The sequence below is a fragment of the Stegostoma tigrinum genome, chromosome 1, assembly GCF_030684315.1.
Source record: "Stegostoma tigrinum isolate sSteTig4 chromosome 1, sSteTig4.hap1, whole genome shotgun sequence".
NCBI lineage: Eukaryota > Metazoa > Chordata > Chondrichthyes > Orectolobiformes > Stegostomatidae > Stegostoma > Stegostoma tigrinum.
Genome location: NC_081354.1, coordinates 105,029,672 through 105,055,779, shown reverse-complemented (window position 1 = coordinate 105,055,779; position 26,108 = coordinate 105,029,672). Strand labels below are relative to the sequence as shown.

The window sequence follows — 26,108 nt, the reverse complement described above, 5'->3', positions numbered from 1 at the left end:
AACAACTGAACCACTCTCAGTGCTTTGCCTTTGGCCTCCAGAAATTTCAAACTCTGAAAAAAGTTTGAGTGAGATGCATTTGACAGTGTCCTTCACTACATTCCCAGACCCCTCTTCTGCCAGGCAGTCACGTATTCCCACTTTGCTTACATTTCCTTGAGCCATGGGGTGACCATATCTTGAAATGTGTTCTGCATGAACCATTCACCATCATGAATTCAGCTGCTGTTTAAGCCCCAAATCCTGGAGCTTGAGTTGCTCCAGCTGGAAGCACCTCGTGCATAAATGGTCATCCAGACTGCCAGAAGTATCAAAGGTTCCCCACATCGTTCAAGGTTTTCAAATTGTGGGCGTGAGCTCCTCATACATGCCTTAGAAGATATTCCCCTCCTTTCAATTTGCCTTATTCCTGCTGAAATATATACTGGAAAAACAACTTATTCTCATGTAGATCCAAGTCAGGTTGGCCTGCTTTTCTTTGAGGGTCTTCACATCACCTGCGACTCTCAATGATGCTGACTGCCTGCTATGGGAGTTCACCTTAACCACTCCTTTTGACGATGCTATCTTTCACAGAGTCCTCACTTTGTTTGTCCCTCTCGAACTGGTCAATGCCTCGAAGTTGGCCATGCTTGTGTGGCCATACAAAGAAATTAACAGGGATTACACTTAGGTAAAATCGCCTCCACAATCCAAAAACAGAATTACAAGTAATGTAGCTATACGGAAAGAAAAACTTTTCAGGAGTACTGGTCAAAGACAGTCAAGTGGTACTACGTGAATTACTCTTGCGAAGAACTAGCATGGATATCATCACTGACGTGGCTGACTGACAATTACAGAATGATATCTAGTCAGATTTGCAAGTTTCTGCCAGGAATCTTCATGTCACTGACTAGTTGATTCTTGATCCACAGATCTTTGCCATCTGGGACAGGATGTCGCCCGAGGTAGTGAGTCTGGATTGCAAGATTTACTTCCTTTTCTTTCCACTTCTACCTCATCACTATGGCCCTGCAATTTGTTAGACAAGTTGTTGGCATTTTAAATGGTTGCTAAATAGCTCTTCCCAGTCATTTAATGCTTCTGTGCTTCAAGATGAGCTTCAGAGTGTCTTTAGCATTTTCCTTGTCCTCCCTTGGGTTATTTGAGAGTTCAGCAAACACAGCCTGGTGGGTAGACACTTTTTGGCCATCCAGACAGTGTTGAATCCACAGAAGTTGATTTACAGGGGTTTTGCCTGAACATCCCCTGTGTGCAGCCACCATCCAGGAATCTTCCAGAAAATCAGCTTATTACCTATGTTCTCTCTTCCCATGTGTTGAGCATGACACCACAAGATATACAAGTAGAAGCAAGCTATTCAGCCCATCTAGTTTGTTCCACCATTCAATGAGATTAAGGCTGATCTGATAATCCTCAGCTCCACTTCCCTGTATTTTCCCTATAACCCTTGACCCCCTCACTGATTAAAAACTGGTCGACCTCAGTCTTGAATGTACTTAATGACCAAGCCTTGACAGCACTCTGTGGTGAAGAATTCTACAGATTCACTAATGTCAGCGAGAAGACATTTCTCATCTCTAACATGAATGTGTGACCCCCTTAATCTGGGGTGATGCCATCTGGTCTTAGATGCTCCCACAGGGAAACAACCTTTACACGAGTACCCTGTCAAGTCCTCTAAGAAACTTAGAGGTTTCAATAAGGTCACTTCTCATTCTAAATTCCAATGAGAAATTCCAGAGATAGGTAGGTTCTTGATTGCAGAGGGGATCAAGAATTATGGGGAGACAGCAACAGAATGGAGTTGAGGAATCTATCAGCTATGATCAAATGGTGAAGCAGACTGGATGGGCCAAATACCCTAATTATGCTCGTATATCTTATGGGTACAGGCCTGAAAAGTAGAGAGTTAGATTATTTGTGGACCTGGCTTCAAGAAAGTATTAACATTTGTTCACCAGTCTTCCTACTGAATTAAGAGGATGCAGCAATGATATTACTGATGAAATTTCTCTAGTGCTGTCATCCTATTGATGCACAGACAAGGCTTCACTACAAAAAAGGAGTGTGGCCTTTCAAAGAGCTTGCAAACATACGGGAAGTGCTCAATTAATGCCCTCCATACCAGGAAACATCCTGGTAAATCTTTTCTGTACCCTCTCCAAAGCTACTACATTGTTCTGAAGAAGGGTGTAGGCCCAAAACGTCAGCCTTCCTGCTCCTTTAATGCTGCTTGGCTTACTGTATTCATCCAGCCCTACACCTTGTTACCTCAGATTCTCCAGCATCTGCAGTTCCTACCATCTCTGGTGGCAACCAGAATTGAACATAATATTCCAAATGCGGCCTAACTAAGGTTCTATAAACTGCAACATTACCTGTCAATTTTTAAACTCAATGCACCAGCTAATGAAGGCAAGCATGCCATATGCCTTGTTGAATACCTCTTCCATCTGCATTGCTACTTTCAGTGATCTGTGTACCTGTACACCCAGATCCCTCTGCCTATCAATACTCTTAAGGGTTCTGTCATTTACTGTATACTTTCCATTTGGATTAGACCTTCCAAACTCATTACTTCACAATTTTTCAGATTAAACTCCATTTGCCATTTCTCTGCCCAAGTCACCAACCGACCTATATCCAACTGTAATCTTTGACAATCCTCATCGCAATCCGCAATTCAACAAACCTTCATGTCATCGGCAAACTTACCAATCAGACCAGTTACATTCTCCTCCAAATCATTTATATTACAAACAGCAAAGGTCCCAAGACTGATCCCTGAGGAACGCCACCAGTCACAGCCCTCCATTCAGAAACGCACCCTTCCACTGCTACCTTGTCTTCTACGACCGAGACAGTTTTTATCCTTCTTGCAAGATCAGTTCTGACCCAGTGCAACTTTACCTTCTGTATCAGCCTGCCATGAGGTAAGATTATAAAATGTGAGGCTGGATGAACACAGCAGGCCAAGCAGCATCTCAGGAGCACAAAAGCTGACGTTTCGGGCCTAGACCCTTCATCAGAGAGGGGGATGGGGAGAGGGAACTGGAATAAATAGGGAGAGAGGGGGAGGCGGACCGAAGATGGAGAGTAAAGAAGATAGGTGGAGAGGAGAGTATAGGTGGGGAGGTAGGGAGGGGATAGGTCAGTCCAGGGAAGACGGACAGGTCAAGGAGGTGGGATGAGGTTAGTAGGTAGCTGGGGGTGCGGCTTGGGGTGGGAGGAAGAACCGGTTAGGAAGGCAGAGACAGGTTGGACTGGTTTTGGGATGCAGTGGGGGGGGGGGGGGGGGGGAGAGCTGGGCTGGTTGTGTGGTGCAGTGGGGGGAGGGGACGAACTGGGCTGGTTTAGGGATGCAGTAGGGGAAGGGGAGATTTTGAAACTGGTGAAGTCCACATTGAGGTAAGATTGAGGACTTTTAGACTTTGGCATGCCAAAATGACAGCCGCCCTGTTGAAAATTTAGGGTGATATATTCCTTACATGCCAGAGGTGATTTAACAGCTATCATTGTGCTTTTTATCCCCACATTAGTCCCAAATATACTTGCAGATATGTTTTTACCCCAACACTTAATACAGTAAACTTTTCATTAACTGACACCTAAGGAACCAGGAGTGTACCAGTTCATCAAATTTTCAAGAGGTCCACATCATCAATGTAAAAACACACACCAAGGAATGGACACTTAATGCAAGGGCTAGTTACAGCATAAATCACTTAAAAAATAATGCAACTTTGGCTTAAATAAAACTTAACAGCAGACAGCCTTCTCACCTACACCCTTGACTGACTGCTTGGACATCATGTAGATCGTTTGAATGCAGTAAACTTCCAGTATTTGAGGTATATAGTTTTAGTCAGTTTGTCGAGTGTGCTGGTTCATAAGGCACCGGTTGAAACAAAGTTTGTTAATTCCCTTTGAAACAAATCGGTTTTCCACCGTAACTCGCTTTCCTTTACACTCAATCCTTTAACCTACTAATTAAGTGCAAATTAACCCACAAGCTTAGTGTGATAATAATTCCAGCACAATTTATTTAGTCACTGTTTGTAGGTATCTGAAAAATGTCTGGTCCAAACCATGGTTTCCCAAAGAACTTCACATCTACGCTGTTAAAGATACATCAATTGCAATATTCATTTGAAGAGAACAACAACGGATTTTTGATATTTCTCTTCTCACATGCTGCTCCATAGCAACAAATAAGTTACAGAACTTACATGACATTTACCCACAATATATATCAGAAAGTCAGGATTATTCAGAAGAGAACTTCTGGTCTTGAAAATTGAACTTTACTGATATGGTGTCACATTCCTTCAGAGTTTAATTAATGCTGGAGATTACTTTCTTTAAATCTCTCTCTCCCTCTCAAGTATAACCAAAGCTCACACTAACCTTTTTATTTTGGTTTGTGACTGGAATTTCGGCGCTGTTTTCTTTCAGATTGTGGATAACTGGCACCCCAAAAAGGTCACTGTATGATATTTGAAAGGTGATCATCATATCTTCTTCTAAATTCCCTTCATATTCCAGAATGTCTTTCAAACTTCGATATAGTATCTGCAAAGAATTGGTTTCAAATAGTCAATTTCATGAAGAAACATGAACATACCTTATTTTGAACTACTGCAAGAACTCCACTGCTGGAATGTCCACGAGTTCTGGGATGTGAGCAAAGCAGCAGCATGTCAGGCTGAGCGTGCTTTGTGCTGTTATTTGTTACAGATGAAGGGTGCAGCCATTTAAAGAAATTGTGTACCTGCGTACTGGAGACTGGAATGAAACAGAGTTCTTGGGATCCATTCAGTTTAGTAAAGTCAGTTGAAGCAGAAAGGAAGAGAAAAAGAAAGAGAACAGATGCTCTAACCAATAGAGGTGCTGTCGTTAACAGTCTTCAGGCACAACAGAAGTCCTGAAGAACCGAGAAGCAGCAGAAGATCACTGAATCTATGTTGCAGAAAGGGGCTCATCCCAATCAGGTGCATCTACACAATTATACTGCTGTTAACTGTGAAGAATTGGGAGCTGATAACATTTTAAGAGCTATTTGGTAGCTGAGAGTTGAAGGCTCAAGTAAGCCCACGAGCACTATTTGGTCAATACAGCTCAGCAGGCTGGCATTCACAGCAACCTGGAACAGAGTCAGCATGATGTTAGCTGTACACTAAAACCTGAAATTGTGGGTGTAGGTAGGTGCTGAAGTGCAGCCTTAGGAATCCTTTGGAACCCTACCATAGGAAAAGGATTAAATTAGTGTAATCATCGAGACAGACTGTGTTAGAGGAAATTCAGAGTTTAGGTCTTTGAAAGTGAAGATTTGAAGCTGGAAAAATTTTTTTAATGAGATTTGGTGACACCACATGTCACTAACATCTGGGTGAATTGCTGAGGAATTATGGGATCTGTCATGACCACATCTGCCATACAGGCTATACTCTGCAGGGTGTCTGACTGCAGATCATCTGCTGACACATTAGAATCTCATGCTCCAACATTAAGAATTAACATGATGAAATATACATTGCACACTGTTTTAATTCAATAATTTTGCATTGGAAATTTTACATTTTTCTGTTTCAAAAAATAAGTCTCATCAGGGCTTCATTTCATTAGTAACTACCTGGGATCATGAACACCGTCTACTTTAAACAAAGTGTTACTGGTCCATAACTAGATTGTAACATGATAGAGCAGATCCATCTGTTATGATCAATATGTATTGCATTCCAAATATTGATCCTTAAATGCAACATAAAGTGCTGTTGAACTCCACTCAGGGTGACAAAAAGTAATTAGTGATGATAAATTCCTTCATTGCAATGCCACATCTGAAATTTACTTCATTTCCCTATTGAATGAAGTACATTCATTTTTCTAATTGCAAATGAGAATTGTATGTGTGATTTATAACCCCATTTTAAATATTTAGTTATATATAGGCCCACCAATAAAGACCCTTTCACTTTGTAAATTCCAGAACACTCATTACATAGGGTTCATGAAGGAGGATCAATGGACTTAAAACATTAACCATGCTCTCTTCAGAGATACTACCAGACCTTCTGAGTTTCTCCAGCAATTTGCGTTTTTGTTGCAAATTTTCAACATCCACAGTTCTTTGTTTCATTATATAAGTTACAATGTATAGAATATATTGCACAGGAACAGGTCAACCAGCCCAACCATCAAAGGTGGCATCTGTTTTCTTTTTGAGATTTTTGACACGGTTCTTCATCTATCAGCGTATCTCTCTATATTTCCAACTCATACTTTTGAAATCTTCCCTGAGATGGATCCGTACGATTCATCTCAACCAGTCACTATAATACAAGATTCATACTGTCAATCACTTGGTAAAGAACTTCCTGAACTCCACTTTTGCTTTTTTTTGGTTAATCTGTATTGATCGCTGGCTATGCTCTTGCCCCATAAGAAGGAACATTCTTTGTGTCTACTTTATCAAATGTTTCATAATTTTAAAGATCTCATTTAGACCACTCTTTTCAAAGGGAAATGGACCCAGCATATTTATCCTCTCAAACTGATAGATCTACCGTGAAACTTTAATTCTGATTTCTCTTCAGATTCTGCCAGACCTGCTGAGCTTTCCAGCAACTTCTGTTTTTGTTGCTGATAGGTCTACTATTGGATTGCTGATGTTGTTTTAGTGCATATTTTTCCCCATCCAATGCCTCTATCCTCGGTTTCACGCGTGGCCAGAATTGTACACATCAGGTGGGGTTCAATTTTTTCAATTCAAGACGAAAGAATCCATTCCTGATGATTCCCCTCATCTAGCAAAAAAAAAGTGACTCCTTAGAAAGTGGGACAACCAAATCAATAATGTAAAAGTAGTAAATCAAGGGAAGAGAAAAGAGAGAATCAGCACACAGCAGGTAGAAGACTTTATTCTGTCAGAATTGCACACCAAAAAAATGAAACAAGACCTAGCATGGCAATGTGCAGCTCATATCTTTCAGAAATTTTCTGATGCAATTTGCAAAGTAAAATAACATTAGCCATTTTGTTTAAAACAAAAGTAAACCCAGATTAGAACACTGATTTGAAATGTAGAAGGGACGTACCTGACGCTGTGTGATACAACCTGCAGTTTCCACAGTCAAACAACTCCAGAGCAGCACTCAGAGTTCAAAGTCATAGTTCCCAACAGTTGAAATAATGCTGAATTTGGAGCACCAAGCATGTGCAGAGGAGTTAGGTTCTTGAAAGAATTCTAAATGAGGGCAAGGAAACCGAATTCAATGTGTTTGGAATCAGGGAGTCAGGAGATTAGCGATGATAAGCAGGAGGTGGTATCTGACAAAATGTAAGGAGCCAAATTTTCAATGGGTTGAGTTTGAAAAAAATGTGGTGTGGGAGGCCAGAAAAAAAGAGATTGTGCGTAGAGGCAACAACAGAACAATCAACAGTTTTAGGTGTAATACAGTGAGGCAAGGTGGCTGACAGTAATGGTTCTAAGATAGAAATCAGCACTATCAGTAATGAACTGTAGATTGGAAGCTTAACTCATTGTTACACAAGACCTTAGGGATGGACGTAAATCATTTTTGAAGCCTCAGGCAGGGAGAAAGAAAGATGATTTTGATAGATGCCGAGGAAGATGTCATTAGCATTCCCACAGTTCATTCAAAATTTTAAAAAATGATATTGTTGACAAGCACACTCCTATGAAATGAGGAATACTTGGAAGTACACTGTTAGCTTTTCTTTTAACTTATTTGTAAATCACACATGCAAATGAATGCATCTATATCTCATCTGTTTATTTGACCTGATCATTAAGGTGATAGCTCGTCTGAAAAATGTGATCTGGATAGCCTTTGGTTCATTCAGCATAACACACAGCTGTGCAACTGACTGAACGTACAATAAATACACATTTAACAATGTTAGAAAGTGAAAAGTACGTTTTGAGTGAATGACCTTTACTTTTTTTCTAAAAAGTATGAACGGAAGAGTGACAACAGCTTTGTCATGCTGGTAGAGGACAAAGTCCAACAGCTCAGCATGTGATGATTCTGCCCAGTCTGGTTGAAATAAATTACTTCAAAAATCCCTTGCTTCAACATAGAATTTAGGTAGATGTATGAGAATTTATCACGATGAGAATAAGACTCTCCCACCTCTTTTGTGAAGATTCACTCCCCTTATTTCTTGGTTCTGTAATGATCACTTCTTTTAGGATTCTCCATGGAGCTCATAGTAGTTTGTTAAATGGCACCATGTTCTTTAAATAACACCAAGAAACCAAAGCATTTAAACAATTTGTGTAGTATGTATGGCTATGTTGTAGCATATTTGCCTTAGCCATAAGGTACAGAGTTCAAGTTCAACTGCAGGACCTCAGTACAATAAAAACTTTGGAAGTCCAGTCATAATTAAATGCTACCATGTTGTAAATGCAATATTTTAGACCAGATATTAAACAGAAGTCCTGACCGCCTTTTAACGAAACATAGATGATCCATTGTGTTATTTTGAAATGCAGTGGGGTTATCGCTGTATCGCTAATGTATATCCCTCAAACAACTTCACTAAAACAGGTTATCTGGTTATTATCACAATGCTGTTTGGGGAGTTTGTTGTGCACAAATTAGACAATGGATTTTCTTTGCAACAGCACTTACATTTTTAAATGTACACTATCTACGAAATGGAACACCCAGAAGTCACAGAAGATTCAATGCAAATGTCTTTTTTACATGCTTCTAGTTTAGTATACATAATCGACCAAATCTATTATATTGGCATAGTTTACTAAAATCAATTAATTGCCACAGCACCACTTGATTCACTGATGATCTGTGGTTGTTTTTTGTTTAAAAAAGTGCTGTAAAAGCTGGATTTTACTTAAATGCATTGGATGAAAATTACCTCGTCAGTAATTTCTATTAACTTAATAAAAACCGAAAGAACTGCAGATGCTGTAAATCGGAAACAATAATAAAATTTGCTGAAAAAGCTCAGGTCTGGCAGCATCTGTGAAGGAAAAAAACAAAAAAAAAGTAAACACTTCGGGTCCAGTGACCCTTCCTCAGATCAGTATTAACTTACTGGATGTGATTCAGCCAGATCTTCTAAAGTTCCTTTCTTGCCCATCAACTTCCTGTAAACCACCATTGGAAAATGGACATCAAGGATGCAGTGATTGTAGATGGCCAGACCAAGCACTATCCCAATTAGTGTGAATTGTCCATCATTCTCAAAAGAGGTAGGATTGAACCAAAATAGTTTTGTTTGGTTATCGTAAGCAAACATCCCTACAAGAAAAAAAATTCTTGTGAGCAACCGATGGAAACTTTAACTCATCCACCTTCCTTGACAGTCTGATGATACTTATTGTCTGCATTATTGGAATAGATAATTATCCATTTACAACTAAAATCTACCCAGCAATTTTGGTTTTTTTAATCAACCACAATTCAAACTCTTCCTTGACTACCAGACTCACCCCTTTTAAATTTAAAAATACCACCAGAACGGTGGATAATAATTACTCAATGGTGAACATTTGAACAGGGCTTTCTAGAGCACTGAGTATATCACTATTCGAATCCAGCCGAAAAACAAATAACTGATCTGTCAGACACTTAGTGAAAATGGTTTAAAAAAGTGTTAATCCAACATTTATCATAAAACTGCCTAAAATTGGCAGTAATCTGTATCGCACTCAGCGAGGCCATCAGAACAACTTTGAGAAAAGAAAGTGAAGGGCCCACACCGATACAAGTAGCTAAGACTGGAAAATTAACATTCAGCCATTTTTTGGGGTTAGGCACAGTACCTCATTTCTTTGCCTATGTTATACTTGATGACACTGTACAAAAGAGAGTAATTCTATTTTCTGGCAGCAGTATCCTCACTGTCAACATGCATTTTTTTGTTTTGAAATATTGTAATAAACTAAACGTCCATTTCTGATAGATAAACCTCTTCCCTATTTACGATCCATGACATGGGAATGTGTAACTAAACTTTTAAACAACATTTCCAACTCTTTCTGCAAGACAGTCAATTCAATTTCAAATGATATTTTCTCATGTTCAAGCAATCAAAGAACAAAACAACTATTAAGACAGTAGGTTTTCATCTTTGTTAACTTTATTTAAAATATTTCACCTGAATGAGATACAGAAAAAGAATCTGCATTCATTCTGGCTACGCAATGACGTACTGAGGTTGAATAAATACCTATATCTGGGTTAAAAATTTCCTCAACCACCAGCTGAAAGAACTCCTTGGAAACTCCACCTTCATCCACTCCTTGTTCCCCCTCAAACTCCACATAAAGTTGCTTTTTCAGATCTGAAGGATTTTCTGTTGCAATCATTTCCAGCTGAAAAACAACAGAAGCGAAGTATTTTAAACAAGAAAAATAGTCAAAGGAAGTAGTAAAGTAACCCATCAACTCATTGTTACTTGAAGAAATCTGAGGAACCAAATTCCAGCTGTGTTAACATTTTTTCTATCCGAGAAAATTGGAAGTTTGTCCCTATACAGTGAGTAGAATTACACTATCAGATTGCAATAAGCAAAATCATTACGCTACAATTTGGGTTTAAGATTCAGCTTAGAAGGTTATTATAGACAAGAGCAAATGTCATTGAATTCACCACAAATAATAGATTCAATAATCCAAAGATTAGTGTGAAGACCATGGGTATTTGTTTAAATCAGTAATATTCTGTACAATTAATGTGCTTTACTATTTAACATTTATCTTTTGCTTTGGTTTCTGTGAATTAGCAAGCAGTTGACTGCCATGCCACGGCAGTCAGCAAATCATAACCAGAGCAGAGATAGAAGCCGTGATACGCCAAATATAAAATTGAAGTTCGGCAATTCTTTAAACTAACTGCTGGCTCAGAAGTGAGGGCAAAATGGAACACTGTAAATATTAAAGAATGCAAAAGGTAATTTTTTGAACTTCTATACCTGCCGTGTGCAACTGAAGCATCCCAGCAGAAACTGCACAGAAATAATCTTAAAATCTTCTAAATGAAAGCTGCTTGCATACATTGAAATCCTATTTAAAGATGATTTAATTAAATGTACAGGATTACATCACGCATAGCTAAAGATGTCAAAGTTCTCAAATACAATGACCCTCTCAGTCAAAGCCCATTTCATTTATTAACATAGACTATGGAGTTTACTTGGGCACTCTCCAGCCTGCAATTATTCCCTAGTCATTATTTTCAGAGAAAACACAGTTTCGTGAACATACAGCAGAAAACTATTGCCACATAATTCTCCAATAAGTCAGGAAGGCCAACCTCAGTGGAAGGCTTCAGGATCTGCAGTTCATAGAAGTTCATAGGATCCCTACAGAAATCACAGAGAAGATCAAAGGCAGTTGGTGAGAGGAAGAAAACCAGTACTCCTCAATTCCACCAAAACTGACAACAGCAAACTGAAATGTTAAAGTGATTGACAGCTTTTAGGCTTAACATTAACTTAGTACTATTTGAGCAATGCTATCAAGGTTCAATTCCATTTTCAAAAATATTACGCATCTTGTGTATGATTTACACCAGCTTTCAAATGTAGCAACAGACAGAAACTTTACTGCACAAACGCCAAATTATTTGAGGTTTTTTTGAAAATGTATTCACAGGATGAGGGCATTGCTGGCTAGGCAGCATTTATTGCCCATCCCTAATTGCCTGAGTGCAGTTAAGAGTCAACCACATTGCTGTGGCTCTGGAATCACACAGGCCAGACCAGGTAAGGATGATCGTTTCCTACCTTAAAGGCATTAGTGAACCAGATGGGTTTTTCCAACAATTGGCAATGGATTCACAGTTATCTTTAGACTCCGAATTCCAGATGTTTATTGAATTCAAATTCCACCATCTGCTATGTTGGGATTCGAACCCAGGGCCCCGGCATGCTATCTGGGTTTCTGGATTAACAGTCAAGCAATAATACCACTAGGCCATTGCCTCCACTGATTGAGGGGCAAAATAGTCATTTTCCACATCTAGGAATTTTTGTAAATGTTTATTTTGGAAATCCAGCCTAAATGAGCAGCTGTCTAAAATTAAATTAAAGTTTAACTGAAACCATTTTGTTTTGTTATTCAGAGTATAATTCAATTTACCATACTCAACAGATGCTAAGCCAAAATGGTAACAAGATATGTAGGATCACATTTTTTAAACGTATCAGATACGGATAGTTTTCTCAATTATATGTCACACTTAGTGAAATCCAGAGAACATAGTTGAAGCTTGGCAAGAATCAAAACCAAAGAAACACCATGTTCAAATGCACAGCAGTGCAGGAGTACAACTAGACTTCCATCAGCTAAAACTTAAAAAAATTCTAGTAGCACACAGGCCTGCTGTTACTTTGGAAGTGTGGGACGAAGCCACTTCTTAGTGGTTGGCTTAATGCCACAGGCCCCATTTAGCTTGGCTTGTAAACTGGTACAGTAACCAACAGCACCAAAGTAGTATCCAACTCTAGTATGAAATTACTAAGTTTACCAGAGAGTGTACTTGTTCATAACCTCCCATAACTGAAATGCATCTTAAAGTCTGCTGAACATCAAAGATACATTCAGATTTCCTCTCACCTTTCAATTCCTCCTCAAACCTAATCAATGTACATTTAAGCCCACATTAGGCAGATGCCAGGAACACTACACTGGAACAAACATATTAAAAAGCTAGAAGACCAAATTTGAGCAATAGAAACAAAATACAAATTTAACCACAGAGGTAATCCAGTCCGTGAAGTGTGTGTGCATTAATGTTAGCTTATACGGGTACTAGCTACTTCCTATTGTTGAAACACTTTAAAGCAGTGCATCCCAAAGCTGTTTTCTGAGCAGGAGGGTGGGTGATAGGAAATAAAAGGATAGGAAATAAAGGAATAAAAGAATGACGAAAGTAAGATTAGGCCCAATCAAGGATAGTAGTGGTAAGTTGTGTGTGGAGTCAGATGAGATAGGAGAAGCACTAAATTAATATTTTTCAACAGTATTCACTCTAGAAAGTGACAATGTTGTCGAGGAGAATACTGAGATACAGGCAACTAGACTAGGTGGGATTGAGGTTCAGAAGGAAGAGGTATTAGAAATCCTTCAGAAGGTGAAGATGGATAAGTCCTCTGGGCCGGATGGGATTTATCCTCGGATCCTCTGGGAAGCCAGGGAGGCGATTGCCGAGCCTTTGGCATTGATCTTTAACTCGTCATTGTCTACACGAATAGTGCCAGATGACTGGAGGATAGCAAATGTGGTTCCCCTGTTCAAGAAGGGGAGTAGAGACAACCCTGGTAATTGTAGACCAGTGAGCCTTACCTCAGTTTTTGGTAAAGTGTTGGAAAAGGTTATAAGGGATAGGATTTATAATCATCTAGAAAAGAATAAATTGATTAGGGATAGTCAGCACGGTTTTGTGAAGGGAAGGTCGTGCCTCACAAACATTATTGAGTTCTTTGAGAAGGTGACCAAACAGGGAGATGAGAGTAAACCGGTTGATGTGGTGTATATGGATTTCAGCAAGGGGTTCGATAAGGTTCCCCACAATAGGCTATTGTACAAAAGGCGGAGGAATGGAATTGTGGGAGATATAGCAGTTTGGATCGGAAATTGTCTTGCCAAAAGAAGACAGAGAGTGGTAGTTGATGGGAAATGTTCATCCTGGAGACCAGTTACTAGTGGTGTACCGCAAGGGTCGGTGTTGCGTCCACTGCTGTTTGTCATTTTTATAAATGACCTGGATGGGGGCGTAGAAGGACGGGTTAGTAAATTTGCAGACGACACTAAGGTCGGTGGAGTTGTGGATAGTGACGAAGGATGCTGTAGGTTGCAGAGAGACATAGATAAGCTGCAGAGCTGGGCTGAGAGGTAGCAAATGGAGTTTAATGCAGACAAGTGTCAGGTGATGCTCTTTGGTAGGAGTGACCGGAAGGCAAAGTACTGGGCTAATGGTAAGATTCTTAGCAGTGTAGATGAGCAGAGATATCCCGGTGTCCACATACGCAGATCCTTGAAAGTTGACACCCAGGTTGACAGGGCTGTTAAGAAGGCATACAGTGTTTTAGCTTTTATTAATAGAGGGATCGAGTTCCGGAACCAAGAGGTTACAGTGAAGCTGTACAAAACTCTGGTGCAGCCGCACTTGGAGTATTGTGTACAGTTCCGGTCACAGTATTATAAGAAGGATGTGGAAGCTTTAGAAAGGGTGCAGAAGAGATTTACTAGGATGTTGCCTGGTATGGAGGGAAGGTCTTACGAGGAAAGGCTGAGGGACTTGAGGCTGTTTTCATTAGAGAGAAGAAGGTTGAGAGGTGACTTAATTGAAACATGTAAAATAATCAGAGGGTTAGATAGGGTGGATAGGGACCACAAACCTTATTACTAGGATGGTGACGGCGAGCACGAGGGGGTACCGCTTTAAATTGAGGGGTGAAAGATATAGGACAGATGTCAGAGGTAGTTTCTTCACTCGGAGAGTAGTAAGGGAATGGAATGCTTTGCCTGCAACGGTAGTAGATTTGCCAACTTTAGGTACATTTAAGTTGTCATTGGATAAGCATATGGACGTACATGGAATAGTGTAGGTTAGATGGGCTTGAGATCGGTATGACAGGTCGGCACAACATCGAGGGCCGAAGGGCCTGTACTGTGCTGTAATGTTCTATGTTCTATGAAAATAGCCAGTTAGAGGTGGAACACAAATAAGGTGCTTGGAGATCCACAGTCATTGTTTCCTAAGTGCTTGGATCAAGAAAATTTCACCTCTCAAACCTATTTTAGAAGCCCTTCTTTAGGGTTTATTGAAGCAAGGCACAAGTGATGGGCTTAATGACTTCCTCTGAACTGTTTCATTCTATAAAGTATTTGAGTTGCTGATTGACTCACTAACAGCCATCGATTCCATATGCTATAATCCTTTGCAGGAGAAAAACAATTCTATAATACTCCCTTGGAATCAACATTTCTAAAACTAATGTTAAACTTACATCAATTATTTACTGATAACAAAGTGAAGTAAAGGACTCTTCTGAAGAAGGGTCCTGACCCGAAACATCAGACCGGTCAGTCTTACTTCTGTGGTGGGCAAATTATTGGAGAGGATTCTGAGAGATAGTATTTATGATTATTGGGAAAAGCACAGTTTGATTAGAAATAGTCAGCATGGCTTTGAGGGGGGCAGGTCCTGCCTCACAAGCCTTATTGAATTATTTGAGGATGTGACAAAACACATTGATGTAGGTAGAGCAGTGGATGTGGTGTATATGGATTTTAGCAAGGCATTCGATAAGATTCCACATGGTCAGCTCATTCAGAAAGTGAGGAGGCATGGGGTTCAAGGAAATTTAGCTATCTAGATACAAAACTGGCTGTCCAACAGAAGATAGAGGGTGGTAGTACATGCAAAGTATTTAGCCTGGAGCTCAGTGACCAGTGGTGTTCTGCAGGGATCTGCTCTGGGGCCTCTGCTCTTTGTGATCTTTATAAATGACTTGGGTGAGGAAGTGGAAGGGTGGGTTACTAAGTTTGCTGATGATACGAAGGTTGGAGGAGTTGTGGAGGGCTGTTGTAGGTTGCAATGGAACATTGCCAGGATGCACAGCCAAGCAAAGAACTATCAGATGGAATTCAACCCAGAAAAGTATGAAGTGATTCAATTTGGAAGGTCGAATTTGAATGCAGAATACAGAATGCACGATTAATGGCAGGATTCTTGGCAGTGTGGAGGAACAGGGGGATCTTGGGGTCCACGTCCAAAGATCCCTCAAAATTGCGACTCAAGTTGATAAGGTTGTAAAGAAGGCGTATGGTGTGTTGGCTTTCATTGCCTGGGGAATTAAGTTTAAGAGCCATGAGGTTATGCTGCGGCTCTATGAAACTCTGGTTAGACCACACTTGGAATAATGTGTTCAGTTCTGGTCACCTCATTATAGGAGAGATGTGGAAGCTTTAGAGAGGGTGCAGAGGAGATTTACCAGGATGCTGCCTGGGCTGGAGGGCAGGTCTCATGAGGCAAGGTTGAGAGCGCTAGGGCTTTTTTCACTGGAGTGAAAAATGATCAAAGGTAACTTGATAGAGGTTTACAAGATGAAGAGAGGCATAGATAGAGTGGATAGTCAGAGACTTTTTCCCAGGGCGGAAATGAATATTACAAGGGGGCATAATTTTAAGGTGACTGGAGGAAGGTACAGGGGATGTGTGAGAGGTAGGTTCTTCACAAAGAGTGGTGGGCGTGTGGAATGCACTGCCGGCAGTGGTAGTGCAGTCAGATACTTTAGAGAGTTTTAAGTGATTCTTGGATAGGCAAATGGATGATAGTAAAATGTAGGGCGTGCAGGGTACATCGATCTTAGTAGGATAATAGGTCAGCACAACATCATGGGCTGCAGGGCCTGTACTGTATTTTTCTATGTTCTATCAGCTTTCCTGTTCCTCTGATGCTATCTGGCTATCTGGCCTGTGGTATTCCTCCAGCTTCACACTTTGTTATCTCTGACTCCAGCATCTACAGTTCTTGCTATCTCAGTGACTTATCAATTACTTACTGCCAAGTTGTTGAAGATTTCAATTCAGAAACCTGAAAACATTCCTGCTAGAATGAGAGAAAAGCCCTTATATTGCAGATTTTTAAAAAGCCTCAGGCAGAAGCAATGCCAGGGTAGAATAACAGGCCAGTAATTGGACTTGTTCAATGCTTTGTGCAGAAGACATAGCTGGGCAATTGTCCATTCTGCTTGGTGGATACTTTACATCTTTAGGATACTGATTGTGGATGATCAGCCATGATCATAATCAATGGTGGTGCTGGCTCGAAGGGCCGAATGGCCTACTCCAGCACCTATTGTCTATCTTTTTTGACTAGCTATGTCTATGTACGGTAATACTATATGATTTGATTTATTATTGTCACATGTCCCAAAAAAATATGTTTTATTTTCCAGGCAATACAGGCAGACCATTATGTACAAAGTACATAGGATAACAGAACAGAGGGAGGAATACAACGTTACGACTGCAGAGAAGGTGAAGCAAACATTGTTAGTAATTTTAAAAGATCTGCTGTGAACAGTTTGTAAGAAGTGTCACCATGCTCAAAAACCAAAACACTACATTTACTGTACACTTTCCTGATTCTGATCTCTTATTTATAATAGGTCAACCTAACCAATTCTAATTCTTCCATAGGTTTGATTACTTATTTTTCAGTTCAATGTTCTTATAGATGACATCCAAATCTGATTTCCATTTTTAAAACACTTCTTTTGCCACTTGTAATCTGGCTTTAAAAATTTGTTTGCACGCTGTCCTAACTTTTATTCTTCTAGTACAGTAAAAATTTTACCATTCATGATATATTTTGAATTTGTGATATTTTCCTCAAACTAAAATGTAGTACTTTTGTCAAATTTGAACTGTATTTGCTTGTATGTGTCTGCTTCTGTGCAGTTTCCTATATATTTTGCACTGTTTGCTGGGTGCCAATTTCGGATTACAATCAAATTTGAAGATTCATCCATACCCATGTTTAAATCATTTACATGTATGACCTGGGAAACAGCACCAATTACAATTCAGCAACAGAGTAGCAGGTAACATCCTAAAAATTAAGTCCCAACCAGGTGTAGCTACAACACAGGACCATGTGCATTCCAAATGAAGGAAACAGCACATCACAGACAGGATTAAGTGACCCCAGAATCAACAGTTCACTCAAGTTCTGTAAGTCCAGTCACATCCAGTAGTGGTAGTGTATAATCAAACAAAAGGTAGAGGCCCAGTATATCCAAGCTTCAACAATGGGGAAGGCCAGCACATCAGTGCATAAGATAAGACTGATGTATTTGCATCTACCCAGAGAAATATGAGCAGATCAGATGATCTACTGCAGACTGCTCCTGAGGTCCTCAGCATGACTGATGCTAGTCTTCAGCCAACTCAATTCCGTCCAAATAATATCAAACAGTAGATGAGGGAACTTGCTACGGCAAAGGCCCTGAAAAAATTTAAGATTCATTAATTAAGTTCCTTGGAGTGACGATAACCAAGAACCTGTCCTGGACTTCCCATGTAAATGCAATTGTCAAGAAAGCACAACAATGCCTCTTCCTCCTCAGGCAGCTCTGGAAGTGTGTCACGTCCATAACATACCTCACCAACTTCTATCGATGCACCATTAAAAGCATTCTGTCCAGGTGCACAACAGCCTGGTATGGCAACTGCTGTGCCCAGGACCTAGCCCAGACCATCACAGAAGCCAACCTTCCATCCATAGACTATGTACAAAGCCTGCTGCCACAGAAAGGTGGCAAACTTCATCTAAGACCCATTGCACCCTGGTAAACACCTCCTACAACCTCTTCCATCAGGCAGAAGATACAGAAGCCTGAACACATGCACCACATTCAGGAACAGCTTCTTTCCAGCCATTATCAGACTGTCAAATGAACTCTAGTCTCAAATAACGTAACCTGTATGCATCTAAATTTTTTGATCTTTTCATCATTTGCTTGCTGTGATCTGCCTGTACTACTCATAAACAAAGCTTTTCACTGTATTTCAGTAGACATGACAATAAAATCAAAATCAAATCATTCTGGCAATAGCACTGAAGACTTGTGCTCCAGATCCATAGATCCACAGAATCCACTGAATCCCTACAGTGTGGAAACAGGCCCTTCGGCCCAACAAGTCCACACAGATCCTCAGAGCATCCCATCCAGGCCCATTCCCCAAACCTATCTAATCTACACATCCCTGAACACTATGGACAATTTAGCATGGCTAATCCACCTAACCTGCACATCTTTGGACTGTGGGAGGAAACCGGAGCACCCAGAGGAAATTCACGCAGACACAAGGAGAACGTGCAAACTCTACATAAACAGCTGCCCAAGGCAAAAATCGAATCTGGGTCCCTGGTGCTGTGAGGCAGCAGTGCTAACCACTGAGCCACCGTGGCACCCCTATACATAATCTGAGCCAAGCTGTTCTGGTACAACTATAACACTGGTATCCATCAGGCAGAGTTAGATTACCCCGGTGTGTTCTTTGCAAAAAAAAAAGTCCTACCTGGCTATTACTGGCCTACCCCTGCACTCTTCATCGAGCCTGGGTTGGTTTGTCAGCTTGATAGTATGACAGAGTGGGGAATATGCCAGGCCCTGTGGTTCCAGATTGTGGTTGAATACAATTATGCTGATGGCACCTCATGGGAGCAGAAAACAGGGACAGTGATCAGCCATTATGCCGATAGAGCCCAGTCTATCATTCAATGTGATTCAACTCATCAAGAAAGCAACGGAGTGGCCATTAACAACACTATCAAGTAGCATGCACCTAATGTTTAGTTTGGCTTCTGCCTCACCTCCTCACTTCACTAATGCCACTGGCCAAACATGGACAAAAGAGCCGAACTTGATAGGAGGTCTGAATCACTGCATTTGATATCAATGTAGCAACTGACTGAATTATGGACCCCCAGCAATACAGGTATCCCAGCAATACCTGGCTCCCCAGACTGGAAAAGAGCAAATTCTACGGATTTAAAAGTTGAAATAGTACACGTTGATTAGAAACCTACTTTGGTGGTTAAACAGTGGATGAAAAATGGGAGGAATTCAAAAGAGAGATGAACAGGGTGCAAGCTAGGTACATAAGTGAAAAATAAATACCGGGCATCCAAAGCTAGAGTACCCTAGGTGACTAACGATACTGATCAGAAAATAAGGAAGAGAAAGGAAGTATTTGATGCATACTGGAATAATAATAGTAATATAAATCAGCAAGTGTATCTCAAATGCAGAAGAGAGGCAAAGCCTGCAACGCTAAGAGGAAGCAGGAAGAAAGGATGGCAGGCTCCACTAAAATAACTAGTAAAATGTTCTTCGAACATTTTAGTAGGAAAAGATTAGTGAAGCTTAAAAAGAACAAGCAGGGTAAGATAAGCTGCTCAGTGAAGCTAAGAACATGGCAAAGTTACTAAATTAGTGTTTTGCTTCTATTTTTAACAAATGAGAAAATGTTGACAATGGCCTTGCTCAAAATGTGGGTGCTGAGCAACAGAGCAGTTTCGTGATCAAGAAAGAAGAGGTGGTTAGAAAGGCTGGTAGTACTCCAGGTAGAGAAGTCACCTGGCCTGGATAGGGTGCATTCCAGATTGCTGAGAGGGGTAAGGGAGCAAATTGTGGAGCCCTTGAAAGGCCTTTCTGAACACAGGATTAGTCTTGGGAGACTGGAGGAATACAAATGTAATGCCATTGTTTAAGAAAGGGGCAAAGGGTAACCCAGTCAGCTTAACGTCAGTGGGAAAACTACAGATTAAGGTAAACATACACTTAGAGAAAAATAAATAGTTAATTCTCGATAGTTACCACAGCTTTGTCAAGGGCAGGCCATGTCCAACAAATTTGATTCAGCTCTTTTATGAGATGGCACAAGCAGTGGATGAAGATAGTCTAAATATATAGCATCACCAGCACTATCTGAAAGCATTTGATTCTGCGCCAAATGGCTGTTTGTTTGGCAACTTAGAGATCTTTGGAATGGATGGGTCTTTGGCAGCATGGATTAGATTTTGGCTAAAAGAAAAGAAACAAAGGATAGGTAGAGATGGGCATTTTTCAGATTGGAGAGGATTTGGTAGTGGTAGTCCCTACGGATCAGTATTGGGACCCTTACTTTTTCTGACTGATATAAATGATTCGGAAATTGCTGTTGACAGCAATATCTCTAAGTTTGCAGATAAGCTATGGAAAAGTGAATTGTGAGGATGATGTGATTTCGGAGGGATTTTAACAAGTTGGCCAAACAAGCAGACACCAGGCAGATGAACTGCAATGCAGAGAAATGTGAGGGAATGCATTTTGGTAGAAGAAACACAAACAGACAATATAGGCTCAATGGTACAACTTTAAGGGCAGTCTAGGAACAGAGACACCTTGGAGTTCATGTGTGAACGTTTTTGAGGTGGCCAGGCAAGATGAAACAATTAAGATTTATAGGATCCTTGGGCTTATAAACTGAGGCATGGTGTATAAAATTAAGGAAGTGATGCCACACCTCTACAAAGTATTGGTCAGACCGTAGTTGTGCACTGTGGGCATCTCATTTAAGGAAGGATGCTAAAGCCCTGGAAAGAGTGCGAAGGAGATTAAATAGAATGATACTAGAATTAGGGATTTTAGATATAGGAAAGATTAGAGAATTTGGCCTTTACTAGCATTGGAGCAGAGAAGATTATGAGCTGACCTTGAGGTGTTCAAAATTATTAACAATTTTGACAGGGTAAAGAAGGATATTCTGTTCCCACTAGTTGTTACATCTGTAACTAGGAGTAACAATTTCAAGCCTGTCAGTAAGAGAGCTAGGGATGAGATAAAACACTTCTTTAGTTGTTAGGATTTTAAATGCACTGCCAAAGAGAACGGTGGAAGCAGATTCCACACAAGTGTTCACAAGAGAGCTGGACATGTATATGAAAGTGATGAATTTAGAGAACTACGGAGATAAGAGCAGAGAATAGGACCAGCTGAGTAGCTCCTTCTGGAGCTAGAATGGGCACAGTGGGTCAAATGGCTTCCTTCTGCACTGTAAAATTCTATGATTCTCTAAGTCAATGGATTTCAGAGGGAAAAGCAGCTAGTTGGAGTCATACCTACCACAAAGATAGATTGTTATGGCTATTCATGGTCAGTTATCACAGCTCCAGAACATCACTGGTGGAGTTCCTCAGGGAAGTGTTCTCAAATGTCTTCAACTGCTTCAATGTCCTTCCCTCCATTATAAAAAGGTCCAAAGGAGGGATGTTCACTAATAATTGCACAATGTTCTGAACCATTCGTGACTCCTCAGGTACTGAAGCATCTCACACCCATTTGCAGCAAAACCTGGACAACAACCAGGCTTGGACTAAGCTGCAAATAACATTCATGCCACACAAGTGCTGGGCAATGACCATCTCAAACAAGACAAATTCTAAGCACTTCCACTTGATATTCAATGACATTACCATTATTGAATCCCAACTATCAACATCTTTAGGTGCACAGGCAGGTAGTACTGAAGAGGTGGGGAGACAGCAGAAAGATTTAGACAGTTTAGGAGAGTGGTCCAGGAAATGGCTGATGAAATTCAATGTGAGTAAACGTGAGGTTTTGCACTTTGGAAAAAAAGAATACAGGCATGGACTATTTTCTAAATGGTGAGAAAATTCGCAAAGCAGAAGTCCAGAGGGATCTGGGAGTGTTGGTCCAGGGTTCTCCAAAGGTTAACTTGCAGGTAGAGTCCTTAATTAAGAAAGCGAATGTAATGTTGTCGTTTATCTCAAGACAGTTGGAATATAAAAGCAGCGATGTGCTTCTGAGGCTTTATAAAGCTCTAGTTAGGCCCCATTTAGAATACTGTGTCCAATTTTGGCCCCCACACGTCAGGAAGGACATATTAGCCCTGGAGCATGCCCAGCGGAGATTCACACGGATGATCCCTGGAATGGTAGGTATAACGTATGATGAACGGCTAAGGATCCTGGGATTGTACTCATTAGAGTTTAGAAGGTTGAGGGGAGATCTAATAGAAACTTACAAGATAATGTATGGCTTAGAAGGGGTGGACGCTAGGAAGTTGTTTCCGTTAGGCGGAGAGACGAGGACCCGTGGGCACAGCCTTAAAATTAGAGGGGGTAAATTTAAAACTGAAATGAGACGACATTTCTTCAGCCAGAGTGTGGTGGGCTTGTGGAATTCATTGCCACGGAGTGCAGTGGAGGCAGAGACGTTGGATGCCTTCGAGGCAGAGATCGACAAATTCTTGATCTCAGAAGGAATCAAGGGCTACGGGGAGAGTGCAGGGAAGTGGAGGTGAAATGCCCATCAGCCATGATTTAAATGGCGGAGTGGACCTGATGGGCCAAATGGCCTTACTTCCACTCCTATGTCTTATGGTCTTATCTCGGCCTAAATAGCGATACTCATATCCTGTGAATGAATAAAAACACCTGGAGGGTCAATATTTAGCCAGAAACTGAACTGGACCAGGTAAATACATTCTGTGGTTACAAGGGGCTATGAATTCTGTAAGTACTTAATTTCTGGGCTCCCTATGCAAATCACATGCTCGGAATGTAACAGACTATTCCCCTGTACCTGGATAGGTATAAATCCAACAAAGATGATGCTCAACATTATCTCGGAGAAAATGGCCTGCTTGATTGGCATTTCATTACCCACTTTCAATATTCTCAGCCATCACTACTTACACAGTGGCAGTTTATGTTATCTGCAAGATGAATTGTAACAACTTGCTACAACTCCTTCGATTCCAGTTTCCAAACCTTCAACTTCTAACACCAAGATGATACCTGGAGCTGCATTGCTGCTCCTTTACTGTCAAAGAACAAAGAAAATTACAGCACAGGAACAGGCCCTTCGGCCCTTCATGCCTGCGCTGATCGAGATCCTCTATCTAGCCTGTCATCTGTTTTCTAAGGGTCTGTGTCCATTTGCTCCCTGCCCATCCATGTACCTGTCCAGAGATATCTTAAAAGACGCTAACGTGTCTGCGTCTACCACCTCCGCTGGCAACGCATTCCAAGCACCCACCACCCTCTGCGTAAAGAACTTTCCACGCATACCTCCCTTAAACTCTCCTCCTTTGTCACTCGGTCAAAATTCTGAACAATACCCTGGGTATACATATACCTCAATAAGACGAGGCAACCTATACCACCTTGTCACAGACAATTATTGATGGACAGCAACACAGAAGCCATGAAAGAATTCCAAAAGAAAAGGCTTTCTAACTGCACTGTGAAGACTTCCTTGGTAATGGACTTCAGTGTTCTGTTCTTGACTAATAGCTAACTGACCTAAGGTTTGCAATTTCCTGCCTTTGTTTAAGAGGAATGCTTTCTAGCTTCTAATCTGCTAGGATTGTTAAAAAAATCTAGAGAATTTTGGAAATTACAGCCACTACTTTCATTAACTCTGCAACACCCCCACCCCGAGTATTGGGTTGTGGGGCATCAGCTCCTGGGGAATTGCCAGAATTTTATCCCTCAGGCTTTCCCATTGATAGCAATTTCCTTAATTTTACCCTCTATTTCTTGTATGTAACTACATCCACTTGGAATAACAGACATTGATTCAATGTCTGCCATTTTCTCATATTCTGCTTCCAAAGGAACAGCATTTACAATATCTACTCTTTTCTTTAGATTTCATTTTTAACACAGTCTGTTGTTGTGTTTCCGGCTGGCTTACTCAAATTATTTTTTTCCCCTCTTTTTAATCAACCTTTTGGTCTTTACTCCCAATATTCAGACTAAACACTATTCTTTGTAGTATTGTAAGACTTTTTCTTTTCATCTAGTGTGAACTTTAACTACCTGAGTGAACCACAGATAGGCTTTTCTTGCTGAGTTTTTGTTTTTCAAATGAATGTACTTTTTGCTGAATATTTTGAATTGTTCCTTCAAATACACGCCAGTGTTTATTTATCATCACACATTTTAGTCTGTTTGCCCAATGAAGCTTAGCCACTTCTCGCATCAATGCGAGTGACTTTGCTTACGTTTAAGATTCTTGAGATTGGATGACATCATTTAACGAAAAATTGTTTAGAAACTTGGCTTTTTCATCAATCAACATTATAATTGATAACAACTAGCCAACAGCAAAAGGCATGGCAATAAAACATATTTCATTAGAAAAAAATTAAATCTTAACACTTATTTATATATTAAATCTACAAGTTGTAGCTAAAGAGTAATTCACAGAAATGCTTATAAAGGAAGATTCAGAAAGAAATATGCCAGTACATACCCGTACAAGAGCATCGTCAATTATATGATCACGCCGTACTTTAAGTCGCAAATAAGGCTGAACCTGTAGTCCTTGCACCAAATTGTGTAGCACAGTTATACGTCGTTCACTAAACATTCGTATTCTGTTGTCATAATAGAGTCCTTGGCTTTTTGTATAAGGGGTGAGGAGGAATGGACATGTCAAGAAAGAAAACTTCTTTTCACTGTCTACTTTAAAAAATATGTAGTCTTTATCCATTGCAAGAATATTGTTTAATGACTCGTTAACAAATTCATCATAAGATATCACTGGGCGACAGCAATCAATAGCCTGAAAATTAAGTTCTTTTTCCAACGGGTCCACCCGGGGACCCTTCTTGTAACGGGTGTCTTCGATCAAAATGCTCTGATGCAAATTTGCCTCAATGTTATCTTGAGGCACTTCTTCATCTTCATTCTCAGTGGTTAACAGGCCACCCAGCAAATTTGCATAGTACACCAGTTTTAGACATTTGGCTGCTGCAACGGCCGTGTCATCTTCATTTATCAAATTTCGACAACTATAATCATTGCTTATAACTTTGAATGTGATAAGCTGCTGAAAGACCTCAACCATTCTGCGGATATCACTAGAAGTGTATGTTGACCACAGATGTATCAATTTGGCTTGTGCTGACAAAGGCAGCTTGCACATTGCTTTACAGAACATTGGTAAGGCTCCTTCCAGATACTCAGGGCTATGTAGGTTGTGGTTTTCCATAACAATTATGAACAGGTTTAGGTAGTTTGAATCCTTAGTATATGCATTATGATAACTTAATTCACATTCCACATCTGGTGACAAATACATTAAAGCATTAATCAATGCAGTTTCTATCCGGTTATGTGACAGCAATTTTTTGTAGGCCCTTCGAACAGATTTCACATCAACAGTTAATTCTTCAAAGTTAAATGACTGCCCAACACAATCATAAAGTTTCTGCTGCGAGCAACAGGGTGCTGAATGATCACATTCCATTATCGTTTGTATTCCAGCACTTTTTTCCAAATTATCCGGTGTATTTCCTGCTAGACAACTCAAGCGATTTCTCTTTATCTCAGGTTTCCTAAAACTCTTAACTAGTGTTTCTGAATGGGAGAATATTCGGCCAATAACATGGACCAGTGGTGAGAAGTCTCCGGTTTCGTTGCACACACTGAGAATTTCATCCACTTTTTCTTCAGTAAGGTAGGTTACACCTAGCAACAGAAATGTCATTAGACCAGAGAATAAGCAACATAGTT

The 26,108-nt window shown here is 40.4% G+C and overlaps 1 protein-coding gene across 1 annotated transcript in view; it reads right to left on the bottom strand.

The window, feature by feature from the left end:
- Window positions 1–26,108, bottom strand: part of LOC125457541 (ubiquitin-protein ligase E3A-like) — a 42,301-nt gene that overhangs the window by 12,710 nt on the left and 3,483 nt on the right. Inside the window, exons 3-6 of the mRNA XM_048541886.2 lie at window positions 24,844–26,063; window positions 10,231–10,375; window positions 9,094–9,299; window positions 4,414–4,578 (exon numbers count right to left, since the gene is read on the bottom strand). Coding sequence (XP_048397843.1) covers window positions 4,414–4,578; window positions 9,094–9,299; window positions 10,231–10,375; window positions 24,844–26,063 — 1,736 coding nt within the window. The remainder of the gene's footprint in view (window positions 1–4,413; window positions 4,579–9,093; window positions 9,300–10,230; window positions 10,376–24,843; window positions 26,064–26,108) is intronic.